The 20,320-nt window shown below is 40.6% G+C and overlaps 1 protein-coding gene across 2 annotated transcripts in view; it reads right to left on the reverse strand.

Moving 5' to 3' along the window:
- The window catches only part of EFNB2 (ephrin B2), a 46,532-nt gene that overhangs the window by 21,167 nt on the left and 5,045 nt on the right, over window positions 1-20,320 (reverse strand). For both annotated transcript variants that reach the window (XM_003914058.4, XM_031655656.1), the window contains exon 2: window positions 1,860-2,143. In XM_003914058.4, the coding sequence (XP_003914107.1) occupies window positions 1,860-2,143 (284 nt within the window). The remainder of the gene's footprint in view (window positions 1-1,859; window positions 2,144-20,320) is intronic.

Below are 20,320 nucleotides of genomic sequence, written 5' to 3' on the forward strand. Positions count from 1 at the left end.
GTTTTCGCTGAAAAAGTCTTACTTTAAAAGTCTTTACTAAGGCCAGGTGTGGTGGCTCACGCCTGGAATCCCAGCACTTTGGGAGGCTGAGGCAGGAGGATCACGAGGTTAAGAGATCCAGACGATCCTAGCCAACATGGTGAAACCCTGTCTCGACTAAAAATACAAAAATTAGCTGGGCGTGGTGGCGCATGCCTGTAGTCCCAGCTACTCGGGAGGCTGAGGCAGGAGAATCACTTGAACCTGGGAGGTGGAGGTTGCAATGAGCTGAGATCACGCCACTGCACTCCAGCCTGGCGATAGAGAGAGACTCCATCTCAAAAAAAAAAAAAAAAAAAAAAAAAAAAGTCTTCACTAATACAAACACATTGTTAGACTTCCAAAAGCTTAAAGTTTCCATTTATTTTACCTGGTAACTATTTCACATTTTCAAAGATTTCCCTATTATTCTGCATACTTGACCACCCCATCTACCTGTTTCATTTCAGAATGCTTTTATTTTATAATAATTATTCCTTACTAAGTATATACTCTACCACTCTCTTTTGTTGTTACTATTACTAATTCTCGGTAAGCTACTCTACATGTCAAGTTGGCTTTAAAAATAGGTTTTCATTCTGTGCTTTCAAGTGTAGCTCTTGAGCTGGGTGCAGTGCTACACGCCTGTAGTCCCAGCTACTTGGAGGCTGAGGTGGGAGGATCACTTGAGCCCTGGAGTTCAAGGCTACAGTGAGCTGTAATCATGCCACTGCACTCAAGCCTCCGCAACAAAGCTAGACGCCGTCTCTAAAAAAATAAAATAACAATAAAGTGCAGCTCATAGGTTGAGACGCAAGAGTTTCAGTTCAATTACCAAGATTCTCCTACCTAAAGTTTTAGAGTCCACCTTGGAGCAAATAATAAACCAGTGGCAGACAGCAGTTCCCTAATAAACTGAAGTCTATGGTAACCAAGCCACTGGAAAAGTCAACCCAATTATGAGTATAATTTTAAACCAAATTAATTAAGAAAAAAGACTTCATTGCTTGAATGATGCAAACAGCTGTCTGAGTCGCCTAGACTTTAACAAAACCTGGGGCCCTGGGAATGACGCTGACGAGAGATCTGCACATAGTAGGCGTGGGCTCGAAATGTGCTCATCAGCTGACTTCACGTCCTCACGAGTTAGCCTCAGATATGACCCAAAGGATACATACCATCTCTTCCTGAAACAGCGTGTCAAATTACATATATCTATGCAAAAAACAGTAATTCACGGAGAAAACCAAGTTTTGTCTTTTTCTTCTGAATCTGGTTTTAATGTGACCTTCGCCTGTCATCCCCATCTTTCTAATTTATGAGCTCCATCTTCTCTAGACTGATAACTTCTTGAGGAAAGCATGCTATTTTACCACCTTTCACTGCTGAATCCCTAGCCCTTAAGCACAGTTTCTGGCACAGAATAAATATGAAATGAATGAGTGAATGAGTGAATGAATGGATGGATGGGTGAAGAGAAAACGCAATGCACAAGATTTACCTATCAAAATCCACCAATGGTCCTTAAAAATGGTTTTGTCAGTAGAGATGCTGAATATATTCATATAACACATTTATTTCAATACTATTAAGAATTCTAGTGGTTTTTTTTGTTTTTGTTTTTTTCTCTCTTTGGGTATGTATACTTAATGAATACTGCTAGCACAGGGTCCCAAATTCAATGAAGGTTTCTTTGAAAAAAAAAAGGGGGGGGCACAATTTTTCAGCAGAGATTCTCACCAAATTATTTGCCACAATAATTTTAAGGAGACAAAAAATTGATACAAACCTATATAGCTTATCTTAATTTCTATAAAATAAATGAATAAAATTATACTTACATATAATGTAATAATCTTTGTTCTTCTGAAATTCTAGACCCCAGAGGTTAGGGCTGAATTCTTGAAACTTGATGGTGAATTTGATATCTTGGTCTGGTTTGGCACAGTTGAGGAGAGGGGTATTTTCCTTCTTAATAGTGCATCTGTCTGCTTGGTCTTTATCAACCATATAAACTTTATAATATTCATACTGGCCAACAGTTTTAGAGTCCACTTTGGGGCAAATAATATCCAATTTGTCTCCTATCTGTGGGTATAGTACCAGTCCTTGTCCAGGTAGAAATCTAAAAGCATAAGAAAAAAATGCCAATGAGTTGATAAAAAATTAACAGTACTAATGACAGTTACAAGAGAGCCAGGCAATGCTGATAATTCCATACTACATATTTTCAGATTCATGCTTTTATGTATCAAAAGTCTCTTCCTTCAGATCAATATGGGATGAATGTATTTTGGAATTAAGCTTTGAAAGGAAAAGGAAAGACAGAAAGAAACCACTTTCCTTACTCTAAGCCACAGGACCAGGCTACCTGCTGACATTTCTTTACCACCCCCTCGCTTGTAATATTTCAGTACTCCTTTGTGTAACCTGACAATAACTTTTCCTCCATGGCGAGTCAGATCATCCCACATGTTTGTTATTTTTTAACCACTGGCAGCTTCAGTTTATTGGGCATGCCACAGAGAGATCTCATCAATTGGAGGGAACAGTGGATCCACTAATACTTTGTTGTCCTGTTAGTTTCCATTTGTTGTTGATGTTAATTAACAGACAAGTTTCATCAAGAATGTTTCAAATTACTTATCATAATTAGTTAGTCACTGATCAAACAATGGGTTTTTTATTACACTGAACAAAAGAAATGTCTTACAAATGCATAAAAGATAACCAGAAATAATTAGTTGTAGTATTGATTCAGCTGCAAAATGAAGAGTCCTCTACTTGCAAGGACAACAACTACTGTCCCTGCTCTAGAAATCTTTTTTTTTCTTCCCTTGAGACGTATTTGCTCCAATTAATTCTCAGAAGCAAATCTTTAGAACTAAGACTACTGATACAATATTCCCTTAATGCTTATAGCTAAAAGCCTCCCTCCTCCCTATCCTCTTTCTTGCTAGCCATGCTCCTGAATGATCTTTCTTAATGGGGAGTTTCTCTGAAAATCTGAAACAAGAACTTCCTAATGAACATCCTTCTACAAGTGCTAACACTAACAACACACTTAGAAATCCCAGCTCGTTCGTAAGCAGCCAAGCCTGCAGGCTCATTAAAATATTAAAGCCTGAGAACAAAGAATCGCCTCTGAATCCTTCCAATTCAACCCTTTTCTTTAACCAGAGACGCCCACCAGCCATGATGACTACAGGGTCATAATTCACTAAGAGATAAAGCAAGGATGATAGGGCACCCCCAATTTCAAACCCATACCAAGGGAATAGCTTATGATTTATGCTAATGAAAGGTATTAATTTTCTGAAAAGTGCATGAGTGTAGTTATGAAGCAGCACAAACATAACAGAAATCATATTATGGATTCATATTAAAAACCTGCACTCTTTATTGGCAGGAAAAATGTATGTGGCTGTTACCTCTTTCTTGGGAATGTGTTACTGTACAACCCCCAAAAGAGAAGGATGGTCCCCTTTTTTTTAACTGAGCTCCTTTAGCAAGGACATAGGACATTTATTCATTCAAAAAAAAAAAAAATCTTTCTGTGAAACAGAATTAAAAATGAATTTTTATAACAATGATATATTTAAAACAACCATGTGTGTACTGTTGAGAATTCTCTAGAACTTTTGACAAATGCAGATCACAGGGAGCCTCTCTGTGGTATCCCCTCAACCTTGTGAATGCCAATGTGTTCTCTCTAGACAATTTAATCTTCTTTATGGACAAAACACAATTCAGTTTCTCAAGTAATAGACTCAATCAGAATGTCTGTGGATGAGGCTAATTTCTTTATCTCCCCCAGCCCCTCCAACATACACACAGTAATTCTGACGGGCTGCTGAGGTTAAAAAACTCAGGCAAGATGCTGCGCAGCAAGTACAAACTAAATCCCATAAACATTCAATTGATCATCTTCCTGACACTTCCTTTTTCTCCTGTCTTATTCCTTGACCTTTTTAGGACATCTTTAAGGTTTACGAACACCGGGAGTCAATTCCTGCCTAGGGTTTCTCATACCACTCCAAACATTTTCTATCCTAGATCTGCTCCTTTTGTAGCCTGCACAGACAGCACTGTATAAGGGTTAGCTACTATTAGAGGAAGTATTCCTAAATTACAAGCCCCGGGGGCTTCCCAGGCTTCAGAGATCAGGATCCTTACCAAGCCAGATGTACCCATTTCCTCAACCATTCATTCAGCTCTTTTAAGAAAAAGCATTACACCCCCTTCCAAGCTGTACATCTCTGCAAATCTTAAAACTCTCCCACGTTACACCCTATGTCTCAAGTTTGGCTCACTAAGCTCTTTCTTCATTCAAAATGCTCCCAAGATCCTGTTTCCTTCATGAGGATTTTTTTTCCTACTTAACTAAAGATTCACAGGAGGTTTCCTTCCAGGCCATGCAAGTTACTCCTCTTGACTCTCATCACTCACCATCTCAGCGACAGCTCTTGCTGGTGCTGATGTGGTGAGGTTGGAAACACGGGATGCAGGGGTTGATGTGGCTTTGGGGATCTTCGTGTTTGAGGCCATATTTTCAGAAGGCATAAGTCACATAAAAATTGAATGAGCCTTTTAATTCATTTTACAAACACTCCAGGCCTTTCTTGATGTAAAGTTTTCGTTCAGGGTGTACTGCCCAACTTTGTGAAAAATCTCTAATGGTCAGTGAAGGCAACCCAGGGGGATGCTTATCAAAATGGAAATGTGGCGGGGAGGCTCACATTTCAATATGCATATGTGATATGCTCGTAAAAAGTAAATCCTGACAAAACTCACCATTCCTGATGATTCCAAACGCATTAATTCACCTTTCGGAACACACTGTGGCAAAATGTGAGGCAAGAATTTGATCCTCGGCTCTTCAAAAGAATTATATCTAGAGCTCATTAAAACAATGATGGCTCCTTTAATTAAATCAATACAAAAGGCCCCAATACTTGAGTGCTTTAGCAGCTTTTACTTCTTAAGCATATACATAAACAGCCATAGCACACAGTCACTTTAACTGATGAGATTATGGCTTCTCAGTGGACAGAGTGCAGTTGAGCTGAGAGCCTGAACTACAGCTCTCCTGGCCATGTGTTTGATATGTGCAGTCTGCATTATTAGACTCTGCCTCCCGGGAACTCTTACACTTCCTAAAGCACCATGGCAGCAGACAACAGTACTGTGAGTATAACAACTCAAGTAACCCATTTTGTGCCAGACGTTGTGAGTGACAGCAAAGTAGAGATCGCTGATCATTCGGAATTTATAGTCTAGCTCCCCGAGGGCAGGCAAGTCCCACATGTGACTAATTCAATATTCAATGCCCAAGGGGCTGACACAGAGTAGATGCTCAATAAAGAATGTATTAGTTGAACAAAAAATAGGAATGAACAAATAGAAGCTAACATTTATACAAACTGAAGTCGAATTAAGTACCACTATTTGCAGGTCACAGAAATGATAGGAATTCTGAAGACAGAACCACTGAGTCGGGACAGGATACACTGAGGAGGAGAGACCGGATTTCCGCAGATGCCCTCCCAGGCACACTGGTGTTTCTGGAGAGCAAGGAGCCCTGCAAATGGAGTTTCTGACCCTTTCTCTCTGAAAAAAGTTGTAAGTATTGGCAGTCTTCTACAATCCCTCTCTACTTAAAATGCAAGGCAATCAGCCACCTCCAGAACCACTAATAATACAAACACAGCTGCTTTGGAGCACTTGCTTTTGGCTCAGCCCCGTCCAAAGCCCCATACATCCCATGTTCTTCATTTCAGCACAACACATGGACCTAACCCACAAAACAGGTGAAGACACAATGGTGCCCAATGAGCATGACAGGAAAAGCCCCCTTTCTCTGCACACTTTTCGGTGTTGACTGCAGCACATTCAGTTATAACTCTGGCTTTGGGAAACACATTTTCCCCCCCCAAATCAAGCTGTTCATAGATAAGCCATGAAGTTAAGGGAAATCAAGAGAAAGCCAATACACCTGCACATGTGAGCGTCACATGGAGAGCCAGGGAAAGTCGAGCTCCACACCAAGCACACATCAGTGGTTCCTGAAGGGAAGAGGCTCCTTCCAAGGCAGTCATCTGAGACCATGGCTCAGATATGCAACCCTTCCCCAGGAGGCCAGGAACCAAAAGGTGAGGAAGAAACACACCAGCTACGTGGCATTTGTGTTTTACATTTAATATTACATATGGACTCCAGACAATTATGCAAATAGCAGAATATATATGAAAAGCAAATGGGGTGAGTTTCCTAACACTACCATTTTTTAATGGAAAACAATTGAGTTCCATAGGTTATAATCAGGTCAGTAAACAGAGTTCCTATTTTTGAAGTGATGGGGTTTATATTTGGACTCTGTTACTTTTAGATTGCTTAGACACATTAATAAATCAAACTACATAGCACATCTATCTATGCCCTAAATATTTTGTAATATTCAACAATACATGTCTCCTACGCTAACTCTGAAAGTGTTAAAAAGAATTATGATGATGACAACTGGCTAATTTTAAATGACTAAACTGACTTGCCATTATGGATGCCAAATACAGATTTCTTTCTCTGTGTTCAGACAATGGTTCATTTTGTAACCAAAAACAGTAGAAGGAAACTGCCACAGTTACAACCCATACCGCATGGGGGGAGGCTGTTCTCGTCAAACTTCGCCCAGACAGAAAGTGGTTAGAGAGGGGTGTCATTTAATAAAGTCTGATTTTAAGCTCAAATAAAAAGCAAAGACCACCAAGAGTGATTCATGTCCCACAGAGGAGAGAGAACTGAGTCAGACCAGTTCCGTCTCTGAGCAAAGTCAGAGCAGGCTCTCTACTGTCTTTCTGGGAGGGGAAGGCTGCCTCTTCCTTTCCATCAAGAGAACCTCCAGATTTAGGGCTGCTTCCCAGGCCGTGGCGTGTGGCTTGGTGCATTCTCACTGGAGGGCCTCCCTGGGAACCATGGGAAGCTGCTCTAAGAGTGAGGCATACCGAGTGGAAATAGGCAACTCCAACGGTTTTTCCCAGTGAATCAGTCCTAAGTAAGACAATAGATGCCCTGCCTTGGAATCAGATATAGAGACAATATAATGTGGAAAAAACTGGAAACACTCAAGTAGGGCTTCCAAACTTAACATGCGTATGGTGAAATGATCTGATATTGGAATCTATTTTTCCTCTTGGATTACCTATTGAACTTAATCCAAGCTTTTTCAAGTTTTTCAGCAATTTAGACTCTAATACTTCTACATGGATACTTTGGCTAAGTCTAATAATCTCAATTAGACATAAATATTTAGTAATCTAAACTGGATCTCTATAATTTAGACATTTCAACTTCACAGTCATAATTGTAAAAACTTTAAAAAATAGTCATTATGTTGCCAGGCGTGGTGGCTCACGCCTATAATCCCAGCACTTTGGGAGGCTGAGGCTGGTGGATCATGAGGTCAGGAGTTCAAGATCAGCCTGGCCAAGATGGTAAAACCTCATCTCTACCAAAAATACAAAACTTAGCTGGGCATGGTGGCGGGCACCTGTAATCCTAGCTACTCAGAGGCTGAGACAGAGAACTGCTTGAATTCTGGAGGCGGAGGTTGCAGTGAGCCGAGATCACACTACTGTACTCCAGCCTGGGCGACAGAGCAAGACTCCATCTCCAAAAAAAAAAAAAGTCATTATGCAACACAATATTCTTTAATATTAATAGACTGGAACATGGCATAATTAATGAAGACAGCAGAAAGTTTTAACCTACACTATGAGCACATGCTTATTTAAAACACGGGCCTAACACACTGAAAACATAAAACAGTCACTTAGAGTTCAGAGGTCACATCATGTGATTTTCATTCACAGACCAGACCATGGCACACTGGGATGTCAAGTCTGGACTTTTCTGCTGACCAGTATTGCATTATCGGGTCTCACAGGGTGCCTGGGAAAAGGACGGAGGCAGTGGTTGCCTGCTCTATTTCTGCACTTTGCCCAATGTAATAGGAGGATCCGTGGGAAGCCAGCAGTGGAGAAGTTTATGGAGAGCTGTGTAGTGAACCTGAAATTGCACTCCCTGCTCCCCCTCCCACCCACAGCTACTCCACTTTCCCTGCTTCTTTCTTCCTCTGACCATACTACATGCACCTTAGCACAAACATCTGATGCCTTCTTACAAGTTTTCTCAAGGTTGGCCAAAGAGCGTAGATTAACCGAGAAGAAAACCCATATCGCTGGGGGCCCACCCGATGCTGGTGTAGTCTCTGAAAATACAAGTGAAATGTGTGAACATATACCTGTTGGCTCTCCTGAGGGACGCGACAGATCCACGGAGGGAAACCATGGAAGAAGATGCCAAAGTTTCCAAACAAGGATGAGTTAATATGTTAGTAACTGACGCAAGAATACTCAGCTGACACCAAATAAAGAGATCAGAACAAAAAGATACAAACAGCAACTACAAGTTTCTATGTCCAGACAGATAACTAGGCCAGGTAAACCCAAATCGACACAGACATGATGACAGTGCTTGGAAATGCCGTGGGAAAGCTTCTATTTAAAAAGCGTCAGATTCGATCCAGAGCCACTTCTACCTAATATTACACATGTAAAAATCTATTTAAATATTTAATATTTATGTGTAATTATGGCAGTTATCATGCACTTGAGAAACAGGGCCATGTTACTCATGTAACAGGACAAGGGGAGTCCTGACATGGATGCTGGAGCACGCACGTGCAAGTGTTATAATAAATGTGTGGGGGGAGGAGGCCCACACCTAAAGCTCTTCTACCTCTGGAGCAAACTGCCAAGTAGGGCGAGATTCATAAGTCAATTCGCATTACTCTCCACAAAGAATTAATTTTATTTTTCTTTTCATTTAAAAATTATATCATTAGTGTTTATGGTCATTGTAAGCAGATGGCTGATTTCAGTTGAAAATATACACACCAATAATACATGGTATGTTGTTCTGTTTATTTTGCTGACTGCACGGAGACAACCATAAACAAATGGTCACACACGCCGCCTTTACCTGAGAACACTTTGGACTACTGAATGGTGGACTTCGAATGATTTTTAGCTTTCTGTGTTTTCTTTGCAATAAATAGTCAGTGCTTTTGTGATAATATTAAAACATTATTTTTTAATGTAGTTTCAGAAAAACTGTACTATCTTTCATAACTGACTTTAAAAATAAGCATTTGAAATATTTAATGCCTATAGACTTAAACTTTTGATGCAATTCCCTAGCAAGCAGATAAACAAAATTATCCTAGTTAAGTTGTGACCTATTTAATACATAAATCTCTGAGTCCACAGAAACTGTAGTAACAAACTTGTTTACTCAAATAAGTGAAAAATAGGGAATATATACAATTTATGCTTAATCACTGAACTGTACAAAGATTTCAAAGATTCTAAATCCCAGCTTTACAAAGAGGCTCAGCCTAGCAGCTACCAACCGAAAGTCAGTAATATCACAGGTTTATTTTATTCCCAAGCCAGTGTTCTGTAGTAAGTACACTTCAGATTTACCCCATTTTGGAAAACATGTACTTTTTCCATAAAAGGCTTTAATTTTTAATTAAACGCCAAAGCCCACAGTGCAGAAGAGAAGTCAGAGTGCAAACTGGTTCGTCTGCAATTCCGAACGTGGATGAGCACTCTGCAGTTCTGCTGTAATTGGCTGGTGTTTCCAGTCACCTCCTGACAAAGGATGCACGCTGCTCTGGATAAGCCCAAACCCTTGACCCTTCACCCCACCACGTACTTTGGGCCTGCCACGTCTATATGGAGCTAGAAGAGCATTAACACCAAAGACCAAGGCTCCTTTCCGAAGTGCTCGGTGCACTTGGGGATACGAATACTCCCAAAGAAGGACTTTGCATCATGAGCATGTGAATTTGATGGCACACTTCATCACCAGGCAGGATCTTCAGTCTTGCATGACTTCCATTTAATGCTAGATTGCTGCAACAGCTTAATAAGGTATTCTCTCAATGCTCCAAACATAAGAGTTTTGTTATAAAATGAATAAATAAAGGCAGGGCCTAAGAAAGATACAGGCAGTAATAAGAAATACTCAGAAAATGTTTTTTTCCTTTTTTGTGGATAGCACTTTACTGCCCCCTTTTGCACTTTAACATCAGAACAAGTTTCTACACAGACTTAGTCTGAAATCAGAGAAATACTGGGGTGTAGCGATAGGGTGTCAGGTTTATACGGAATTAGGTTACCAGATACCACGGCTTAGAGTAAAAAGTAATTACCTTAAAACTTCCAGCGAGTGCACCACTATCTTCTCAGTGGCTTTAAACCTCCAAGAAATAAGGTAGTAATTGGAGGTTTTAATTGACATTTTTTGCTTTAATTTGAATGTATATGTGTGTTGGAACAATTGCCTGTTTTCACAGGTGCCCCTTCTTTCACACTTTCCTAAAACAAATATCATCTGCAACATGAACCTGATTTATTCAAGGAAAAGAAAAGGGCTCTAAGAGCAGGTTATACAATTTGGAACCATCAAAGTGTTATAAATCTGAGAGCAAAGACTAGGTGGGTAGGGGTGGGGGTACAATTCACACCAATGACAAGCAACATCTTCAAGAAAAGGAAAGATGAGAAGCACAGAAATTCAAACACACAGTGAGCCGATAGGCACACAAACCAGTTTAGCAACTCTTCAAGGTGAGGTGTGTTTGTGCCTCTTCAGCATGCATACCTTTGAAAAAAAGTAATTAATCTACAGTCTAAAGGAAAGTTTCATTTGTCAAACTTGAATCTGCAATAACAGAGCTAGAGGGTCCCCAGTTCCTGGCCCAAAGACCTCAACCTGCATTTGATAGAGGTGCGTGTGATGCTGTGTATCCTTTTATTTAAACATAATCCATTTTCCTCTGTCAGTCTACAATTAGCATATGAGTCAAAATAATATTAAATTTCATAGGCCACAGTGCTGCACAAAACTGACTCCTTTTGATGTTAATCTTGTTTTTTATTTGTGATATAATGCTCAAAATCCTGGTGGCTAAAGTTAATTTTATTTTAAAATGCTCCAAGACAGTATTCTCACAGTTTAAGCTTTTTTTTTTTTTGTTCAGTAAAATAATAGAAATATTTATTTAATTTTTATCTGTGCCATGATTTTCACTGTCATAAAAGCCTCCAATTCACAGAGGGACATACCTGTATGTAACAGGCAGAGGCTGAAATATCATCTACTTTTGTATTAATCATCTAGAAGTCTAACTTTAAGTGTGTGATCCCCAAATATCATTGTTGTCTTTTCAAAAGTTAAGAGACTAGTTAATAATCTTGGCCATGAAATTAAAGACAAAACTCAACCACCTATCTCAAAATAAAAATGCAGGTCTTTATTTACCACACACACACACACACACACACACCCCCCAAAAAAACCAGCCCATGAATTTTGCAGCTAGATAAGAAAAAACATGGAGATTTGAAGAGTAAGGCTGGGATGCTATGTACAGTGGGCAAGTGAGAAGGGGTGTGATCTCACAAATGCCACATTTCATCCTATTGGCTTGACCATGCTGGCTCCATTACTAAAAGGAGGATTTCATAACCCTCAGAGACAAGATGCACTGCAGGCTTCTTTCCCAACTGTAATTTGTGTGCACCTGTACGGTCTTGTTCCAAACCACGCTTTTAGCAAGAGTCTATAAAGGAAGGTGGAACTCCTGTTATTTATAGGTGAGGCACCAGAAAGAAAAATGGTTTTCATAGAGAAAGAAATTCAAAGGGCATTTCCAGCTGGTTCTCTGTTCAAATCCATTTGCTCATTTACCTGAGTGGGAAAAATCGCGGAGATGAAAGGCTCACGTAAATCATCTACGGAATGCCTTGGCATTAAAAAAACGCAAAGAAATTGAATTAAGAGACAGTGAAAAGCACAACAATATGACAATCTAAAGTTAGGGAAAGCATATCTTTTGTTTTTTTTTTTTTTTTGAGATGGAGTCTCGCTCTGTCGCCCAGGCTGGAGTGCAGTGGCCGGATCTCAGCTCACTGCAAGCTCCGCCTCCCGGGTTTACGGCATTCTCCTGCCTCAGCCTCCCGAGTAGCTGGGACTACAGGCGCCCGCCACCTCGCCCGGCTAGTTTTTTGTATTTTTAGTAGAGACGGGGTTTCACCATGTTAGCCAGGATGGTCTCGATCTCCTGACCTTGTGATCCGCCCGTCTCGGCCTCCCAAAGTGCTGGGATTACAGGCTTGAGCCACCGCGCCCGGCCCATATCTTTTGTTTTAACCCTCTGCCCATCCCTTTCCTTCCTACCATTACATTTTTTTTTAACTACAAAGAATTTTGCCTATTGACAAAAATGATTCACCCATGTATTATTAAAGGGAAACTTCTCCCTTTTGGTGGGGCCAACAGCCCAGCAAGGGGCTGCCATTCCTGCTCCTCCAGGATTGAGTCTGTCTTGTTTACCATGCGACCCTCCCTCTGACCCCCAACCAGGTACCTTGCATAAACAGGGCGCTCAATAGGTGTCTGTGTAATTAAAGAATGAACAAATTAATAAGGCATAAGATGAGATAACACTCTCCAAGTTCTCTCTTGCTATAAGAGATTCACCTTGCCAGTCAGGCATAATCAGCCTAGTAACACAGTTTACAAGGCTGTGTGCAATTGCTTTACAAGCAGGCTGCCTCATAGATACCTCCTTCCTGGGCTTCAGAGGAGGGTCAGGGCTAGGTCTGCTGTGGGCGTATGACAGGAGACATTTTCCTGCACGTCTCAGGGCTTTGCCACAGCCCGTGGAGTTAGGGAAGAAAAGGAAGAAAAACAAAGCAGGCTACAAAACAGCCAGGTCTGTAGTGCTAACATCAAAAGGGAGCAAAATCAGACTCGGTTCCTGACTTCCATACGGATCATCCCCACAACTGTGTAACTCAGAAAAACAGAAACAGCGCTCCACTGTAACTTTGTGAACGACCCATTTATTTCCTGCTTAGTCACCACATCCAGCCTGGAATCACCTTGACCAAAACCCAAAAACACCCCAGAAGTTAAATACTATAAGTGATTCAAACAAGCAGCTACTGAGAACAGCATGAAAGTAATTGGACAAGGAGGAGGAAGGAGGATGTGCTGGGGGCCCTGAGTTCTAAAAGGCATGAAGATTTGGTTGCTGGAGACCTCTGGCCGGCGGCTGCGTGGTCTCCAGGTAAGCAGATGCTAAGCATGGTGAAAATGCAAACCAAGGGGCACCACTTGGAGTCAAGAGAACCCCAGGCCCACCAATATTCACCGCCTGGCTTCCTTAAACAAATGGCTCCAAACTTGCAGAACATCAAAAGCCAGATGGGCTGTACTGAATGAATCCACAGGCAAGAAGCCAGAATCCCAGTTTGCTGTAGAAATAAGCCTGGACTTGATTTGAGTCTTCTCAGCTCTGACAAGCTGGAAGCTGGCACAAATCCCAAAATCCAAAATAAAATGGCATTTAATTGTGACTAGACTCTAAAAAAGATGTCACACTATCTCCTTAGCTTGACACACACTCAGCATCTCACCAAATGGATCTCCCCTCAAAAATCTGACCTCTTTTTCTCCCAACAAGGAACAATCGAATGTTTCCATTTTTAAAAGGAAAATGTTACCAGTCAAAGGAATAATACTCAGTATATGCATGACTATTATATATTGTAATAACTCTCCAGTCATCCTTTAAATGGGCTGATCATTATTCTGTTTCCATTGGGTATAATCTTATTATACCCAAGATTTGACATAAACTTATTATATCAAAGATTCAAAGGTTCCATTTAAAACTACATGACTACCATAAGAATGTGACTATAAATCAAAATGGATAATGACAGAATTAAAACAATTATACCACAAACTTTTTGATCCATCATGTATGCACTGTTTTAAGCAAATGCATGCTTAATTTAGTTATATGACAAAGACTATTCCATGCACCAAAATAAGCAGGAGGCAGAGGATTAAAAGAGGGACGCTGGCCCCAGACTAGCTGCTTTTAAATCCACTTATTAGTTCAATATGACTTTGGCTAAGTTAATTAACCAATTTGGCCACAGTCTCCCCATTGGTATTATGGATACAATAAAAGTACTTCCCTCATACAGTTACCATGAAGGTTTTAGGGGTATTTGTCAGGCAGTTAGAACAGCAGCTGGCACACAGTGAGTGCTATACACAAAACGCTGTTAATAAAACAACGTCCACCAGTTAGGCAGTTTTCTAAATATCATGTAAGATCCATGTAAAAAATACAACACTGCCCATCCCTCCAGGTTGAATTAATGTATTCATTCAACAACCCAACTGTTCACCGTACTCTCTACTAGAATACACAAAATGAATTCAAAGAGCCTCCGCTCAGTCCACAGTTGCACAGTGGAATGAGAAAGTCCAGGGTTAAAAGTGTTTTAAGAAAGCACCAAAAGTAGGAAAGCAGAGGAGAGAGAACTTAATTTAGCAGGACAAAAGAAAAACAAAGGGTGCCTCACGTAGCAGAAAGTCATAAGGAATGAGTAGAAGTTTGGCAGGTAAACAAAATAAATTAACATCAAGGAGTTTAAGGTGAAAGTATTATGCTATAGTCTTTATTAACAGAGTATTTTAATTTTTTCCTTGTATGCAAAGGCAAATTGAACCACGGCCAGGCACATAGTACACATTCAACTGACTTTTATTAATAACAACTGGTGTTTTATTGATTGGTTCACTGTGCCAATCACGGAGCTTAGCTCTTTAAATACACTAAATGTTGACCAAAATTGTGTTACTCTTTTATTCAGCACTATTATATTATTGTCCCTATTTTAGAGATGCGACAACTGAGAGACACTAAGGCTACTGCTCCTAAAGCTACACAGCTAATAAATGGCTAAACTGGGATTGGACTCACATAGCCCAACTCTAAAGCATGTGCCCTTAATTGAACTACAATGGCACTTGCCCTACTGTCTTTGCAAAACTGAATAGTCTCACCTATGATCATACTTATTTTGAAAAGCAGTAGGTACTGATAATTCTCACATGAAAAGGTAGCTGAAATCAGTGGTTTAGCTGTTCTTGTGAGGCCTCTGTCTTGAGCAATGGCCTGATGTAGGGAATCCTGGGGCATGTTCACAGGTGGATGTGATAGACACATACTGCCCTTGGCTGAAATACTGTTCCTTTGGCTTGCTTACTATTTTCTTTATTTCAGCTGTCTACTGTGACTTTGCTTAGAGATACCCACAGTATTTCAAGACTCAAGCTCCTCCTCCCCTGGGCTGTTTCCAGACCCCTCCAGGGGCAAATGCCATTCCCTTCTTCTGTGTCCCCACCTTGTACCAGGCACCTACCTCTAAATATGCTTGCTCCCACCTGGGTTTCTCTCTACTAGACTTAGACTTTAAATTTCGAGGGTACAGGTCATTCTGCCTTGTATTGTTAGAGCCAAGTAACAGGCCTAACACTGAATAGTTGCTTGTTGAATTAACAACAAATTCTCCACCATCAACCGTTTAGATTCCTGTTGCTCCCCCAACAAGGCAGGGACCACAGATTTCTTCAGAGATTCCCAAACAGCTTTCATGTTGAGTTGTTTTCCCAGAAAGGCTGGTGTAGGGCGACGGTTCTCAGTGTGGCCTTGAGGCAGCAGTTGGCCAGCATCACCTGGGAGCTTGTTAAACATGTCCATCTTCAAGCTCCACCCCAGACCTCAGGAATCAGGAACTCTGGGGATGGGGCCGAGAAACCCGTGTTTTCTCAAGCCCTGCAGGGGATTCTGGTGCCCTAAAGTTCAAGAGCCAGGGACCTCTGAGCAGTCCCATGGACTCAGGTCCCATCCATGTCTCGTAGCAGAAGGACGACAGTTAAGACAGGGTAAGCTGCCATCAACACAAATCTGGGTTGTCTGTCCATTCCACTAAAGCTTACTGAATGCCAATGCTGGACAGAAGTAGGGACTGATGAAATGAAGAAGGTGTGTCCCTGACTTTTAGGACAGGCAGAGTGGTGAAGACTTGCCCATCAATCATGAGGTACCGTGTAAATGGTTTTTTCTAAGTACATCAAAGTACAAAGCGCTACGGATTACGAAGAAAAGACTTAAAGAGATCACTCTTCATCTATGTCAGAGAGAGACACAACATGTCTAGGAGAAATCATGAACTTTACTGGATAGTCCATTATAATAATGATTCATTTTCCCATAGAAAGGGCGGATTCAAGGCCTATCAGAACTCGCTTTTTAAAAAAAATATAAAATGTACCTCGAATATATTTCTGGTAGATAAGTAAAAGATGACATTTTCTAACTTCTTCTGCAACTAGGTCCATTCTCAGCTGGTCTTGAACATGATCTGCCCTGCCCCACTCACTCATTAGACAATTCTGATTCTGGGCAAATATTTTAGGGCCATGGTAAGTCCAGGTAAAGGTGTGGAAAGAGCAAGGATTGTAATTCACCAGCTATAACCTTAGGCTGGAAGAGATCAACTGAGAAACACTTCTTGCTCTGAAGGTCGGAAATTCTTTGCCATGCACACAGGTTAGATGCCCCGCAGGGAGCATGGATTGGGAACAACAGTAGAATGGGCAGACAATACAGAGTTGCGCCCACCCCACTTAAACACACATACACCCCTGCCAAAAATGCTAAAGCATTACAGGCTTTCCTCAAACACAAACATGTTGACTCTACTGGTTTCAAAAGTTTGGGTAGCACTCATAATTATTCTGGGGTGATACGAGAGTGGTATACACGGAAAACATGGATGAGGCCGCAGTGGCAATGGGTATGTACGTGGGTAGCAAGTATGGGAAGACAGATACAAATATTGTAATTAAAATTGGATGCAACAGGATTTAAACTGAGAAAATATACTAGTAATATAAACAAATAATTATAATATATAAAAACAATAAAATAATAATATAAATAAATTAATAAAGTATGGCAGAACAGCAGTGGTTCATTCACGGGGCTCTAACTGTATGCCCCCCACAGAGCAGTTTGAACGCTTACCTACTCGGGGGTTAGAGAATGAAAAGAGCACACTATTAATACTCCATTACTACCCACTTTTTCTTCCTATTTTGTTTAGAGAATTACTAAGGGCAGAAACAACTTGTTTAATGGAGCTTTCCCTTGCTATGTTTTCTTATTTGAAATCAGCAAGTATGTACCTACCAGCCACAGAATGTTTTGGACTAGAATTACATATTTGAATTTATACATGAAAGGAAAACATGTTAATAGTCTAGAGCCACGGCTGATCTCTGCTGGAATAACAGAAATAGGTTTGCCTGGCATTCGATGTGCATGGAAAGCATTTTATAACCGGTCACCTACTCTTTTCACTGATTTGCTAGATCCTCCTTCCTTATCTCTAATACTTCTGAAATATCTTCTCACAGGTAGACTGCAAAGCTAAATGTTGGATGAAGGTTAGTAAACAAATGGCAGGGCTTTCTTGAATGATTGCTTTAATCACTTTAACCCTGTTTCTGATAGAAAGCTGGAGGCCAGGGCAATTCAGCTTTTTCTTTTGTCATTTGCCTGCCATAAATATGCACCAGTCTGCGTTTGAAAAGCTGAAGGAGGCGGCAAGCTTGCTGGACATTTATCATGCTCTGTTCCCTGTTAACAAGCAAATACTTTAGTTGAATGGGCCATTAGCAATCATTGTCAAGTGTAGAATGCAAGGTGCTTGGATGTGACCAGCTTGTAAATTAGGGGGTATCCCTTCTCTGATGAAGCTAGACAAATGAAATGGATTTATTAACACAGGTTGCTGAATTAAGTTAGAAAAAGAAGGTAAAGTAACAGGCACTGGATATGGCCAGCCTATATGCAATACTTTAAAAATGTTTTTAGTCTATAAGAGCTACATAGTAGTGGCTATAGTAATTCCCATAGCAATGAGAAAAACAGGCAACAAAGGCAATATATCTACAGCCCCAAAAAGATGCTCAAGTCAGTTGAGAATTTGGAACAAAATCAGTGAAATGGGTCTAAAATACAATATTTACTATTTAATGACCGTTTTCGTCAGACACTTAGAGAATCCAAGAGTCTAGAAGGGCCCTATGTTGCTGTTAAAAACAAAAACAAAAACAAAAACACAACAAAAAACAACAGCACTGAATTCCCCTCTGTAACACACACCAAGACGCACTCCATCAAGAAAGACACTCAGGGTGTTTGCAGCCTTTGGCATTTTCAATGTCTTGAGAGTTCAGACTCTCCCAAAGAAGTGCCAAGACTTTTCTATGATGCCAAATAGGAGGCAATCGAGCAAGTAGTTCCTTCTGGCTTGACCCAATTGCGAATGTCACTCTGCATGGAACCCAATCGTGGTTTCAATGACTTATTTTGTTTCATGGCTGAAATGGAGAGTATGGAAGGCAAAAACAAAAGTCTAGCTTATTTACAAGGTTGTTCAGGACAGCAACAGCACAGAGATTTTTTTTGTTTTTGACTTTAAAGCTGGGCAGCATTAACATTTTTATAATCCTGTAGTTTACGGTAATGTAGCCTACCCCATTCAACTCAAAGTTTAAGACTCACATTTATGTGTAAAATTACATGTAGGTAGAGCCCACTGCTTCTGGCATCTTGGATTACTACTCATTTGAATGAAAACTGAATTCCTCCCTCCCCTTTTAAAAACTGTATTATATCTTTTTTTCCAGGGTGGGAAAGACAAAACTCCCAGAAGAGCTCTGCGGCTGAGGGAGAGGGACAATGTGTCCTGTTTACCTTTGCTTCTCCCATGCAGCGGGCGAGGGAGCTGGGCTTGAAAAGATGGCTGAAATCAAAAGGTCTCTGTTTTCTTTTCAGATAACCCCAGCCCTACCTATCCCCTCTGGTCTCTGTTCCTTCCCAGCATGTCCCTGCCTGAAGCCCAAATAGATTAAGGCAACGACCGCGAAGTGCAGTTAATCCTACAGAACGGCTGCCGCTGTTAGGCCAGGAGTTAAAAAGGAAAATCTCCCAGGCCCTAACAACTGCAGTGATCTGAAGTTTTAATCAGCCTCGATCTCAATCTATAAAAAAGGCAGTCAATGAAATCTACCTTTGCCATATTATCCACCACCAATGAGCAAGAACTGAGCAGCTTTTCTTTACCGCCTCAGCCATCCCAGACCACAAGTAGAGCTTTCATACTTCCTAATCCCAGTTTCCAAGTCTGTGTGGTTCTCACATAATGCCCAACAGCCTGGAGGCAAGGGCCTTCGTCCCGCACCCTTTTCAGAGGCGTGTCATTTCTAACATCAAGCTAATCTATATGTTGCCATGGCTTCACCCTTTATCTGCCTTTACATCTTATGAACTGCATGGATTTACCACATTATTTTTATCTGAAAGACAGAAAATGGTGGTTTTATTGCCATACAATCAGATTACTGCTGCTAGTTTCTCTATGCCTTTTTACCATACTTCAATCAAAAGGGATCAGTTTCTTTATACTCTGCCCTTGATTTACATCACATCTGTAAAGACCTAGTCTGAGTTGTAATCCCCTTATTAACTATGACCAGGGTTGATTTGCCTAAAAATAAAAGCAAATTGTGTCAGACCCTTTCACTTTGTTTTTGATTCGGAACTACAAAATGGATTACTAAAGAAATCTTCAGAGTTCACACGGCCAGTATCGTGCTGAATTTAAAATGGGAGTTAAACAAGTTAAACAGGGGAGGCATGTCAACGGCTTCCACCTTCCATCATGGGAGAAGGGCTGAATTACTTATGTCTTTGTATTCTTTGGCTTCATAGAGACAATGAAGCCACAGGAGTTTTTCCAAGCTGTTCGGAACATGTCCCATTTGCTATCCTTCCTTCTTTGCTGTTCTTATATTCCTCCCCCAGCCTCTTTCTAATTCCCCCCTTAAGAAGAAGGGGGGAGCTCTTCCCTGAAAGAGCTAATTCCTGACTAGAAGCTTATAGTTCTATGGGTTCTGCATATTTTAATCAAAATATTTTAAACAGTTGAGCACTCCTCTTTAAGGCTCTACTCCGCTACACAAAGGGTGAGCTCATAAGCAAATCTATGTAGATGTATATTAAGTGACCTGAAAAACAGGTTCTTTATGTCAGCAGCAAAGGCAGGCAGAGATTAGGCTGATAGGAGGACCAGTTTAATCATCTTCCTTAGAAGAGCACTTCTTTTTTGTCTAATTTGCAATTAAGCATTTTAAGAATGAAGTTTTCATAAAATGTTAAAGAAATACCTTTCCTAAAAATTTCTGTATTAGGGTCTACAATCTGTATTTCCTTTTTCCCTGCCACTCCCATTCCTAT

The sequence above is a fragment of the Papio anubis genome, chromosome 15, assembly GCF_008728515.1.
Source record: "Papio anubis isolate 15944 chromosome 15, Panubis1.0, whole genome shotgun sequence".
Taxonomy (NCBI): domain Eukaryota; kingdom Metazoa; phylum Chordata; class Mammalia; order Primates; family Cercopithecidae; genus Papio; species Papio anubis.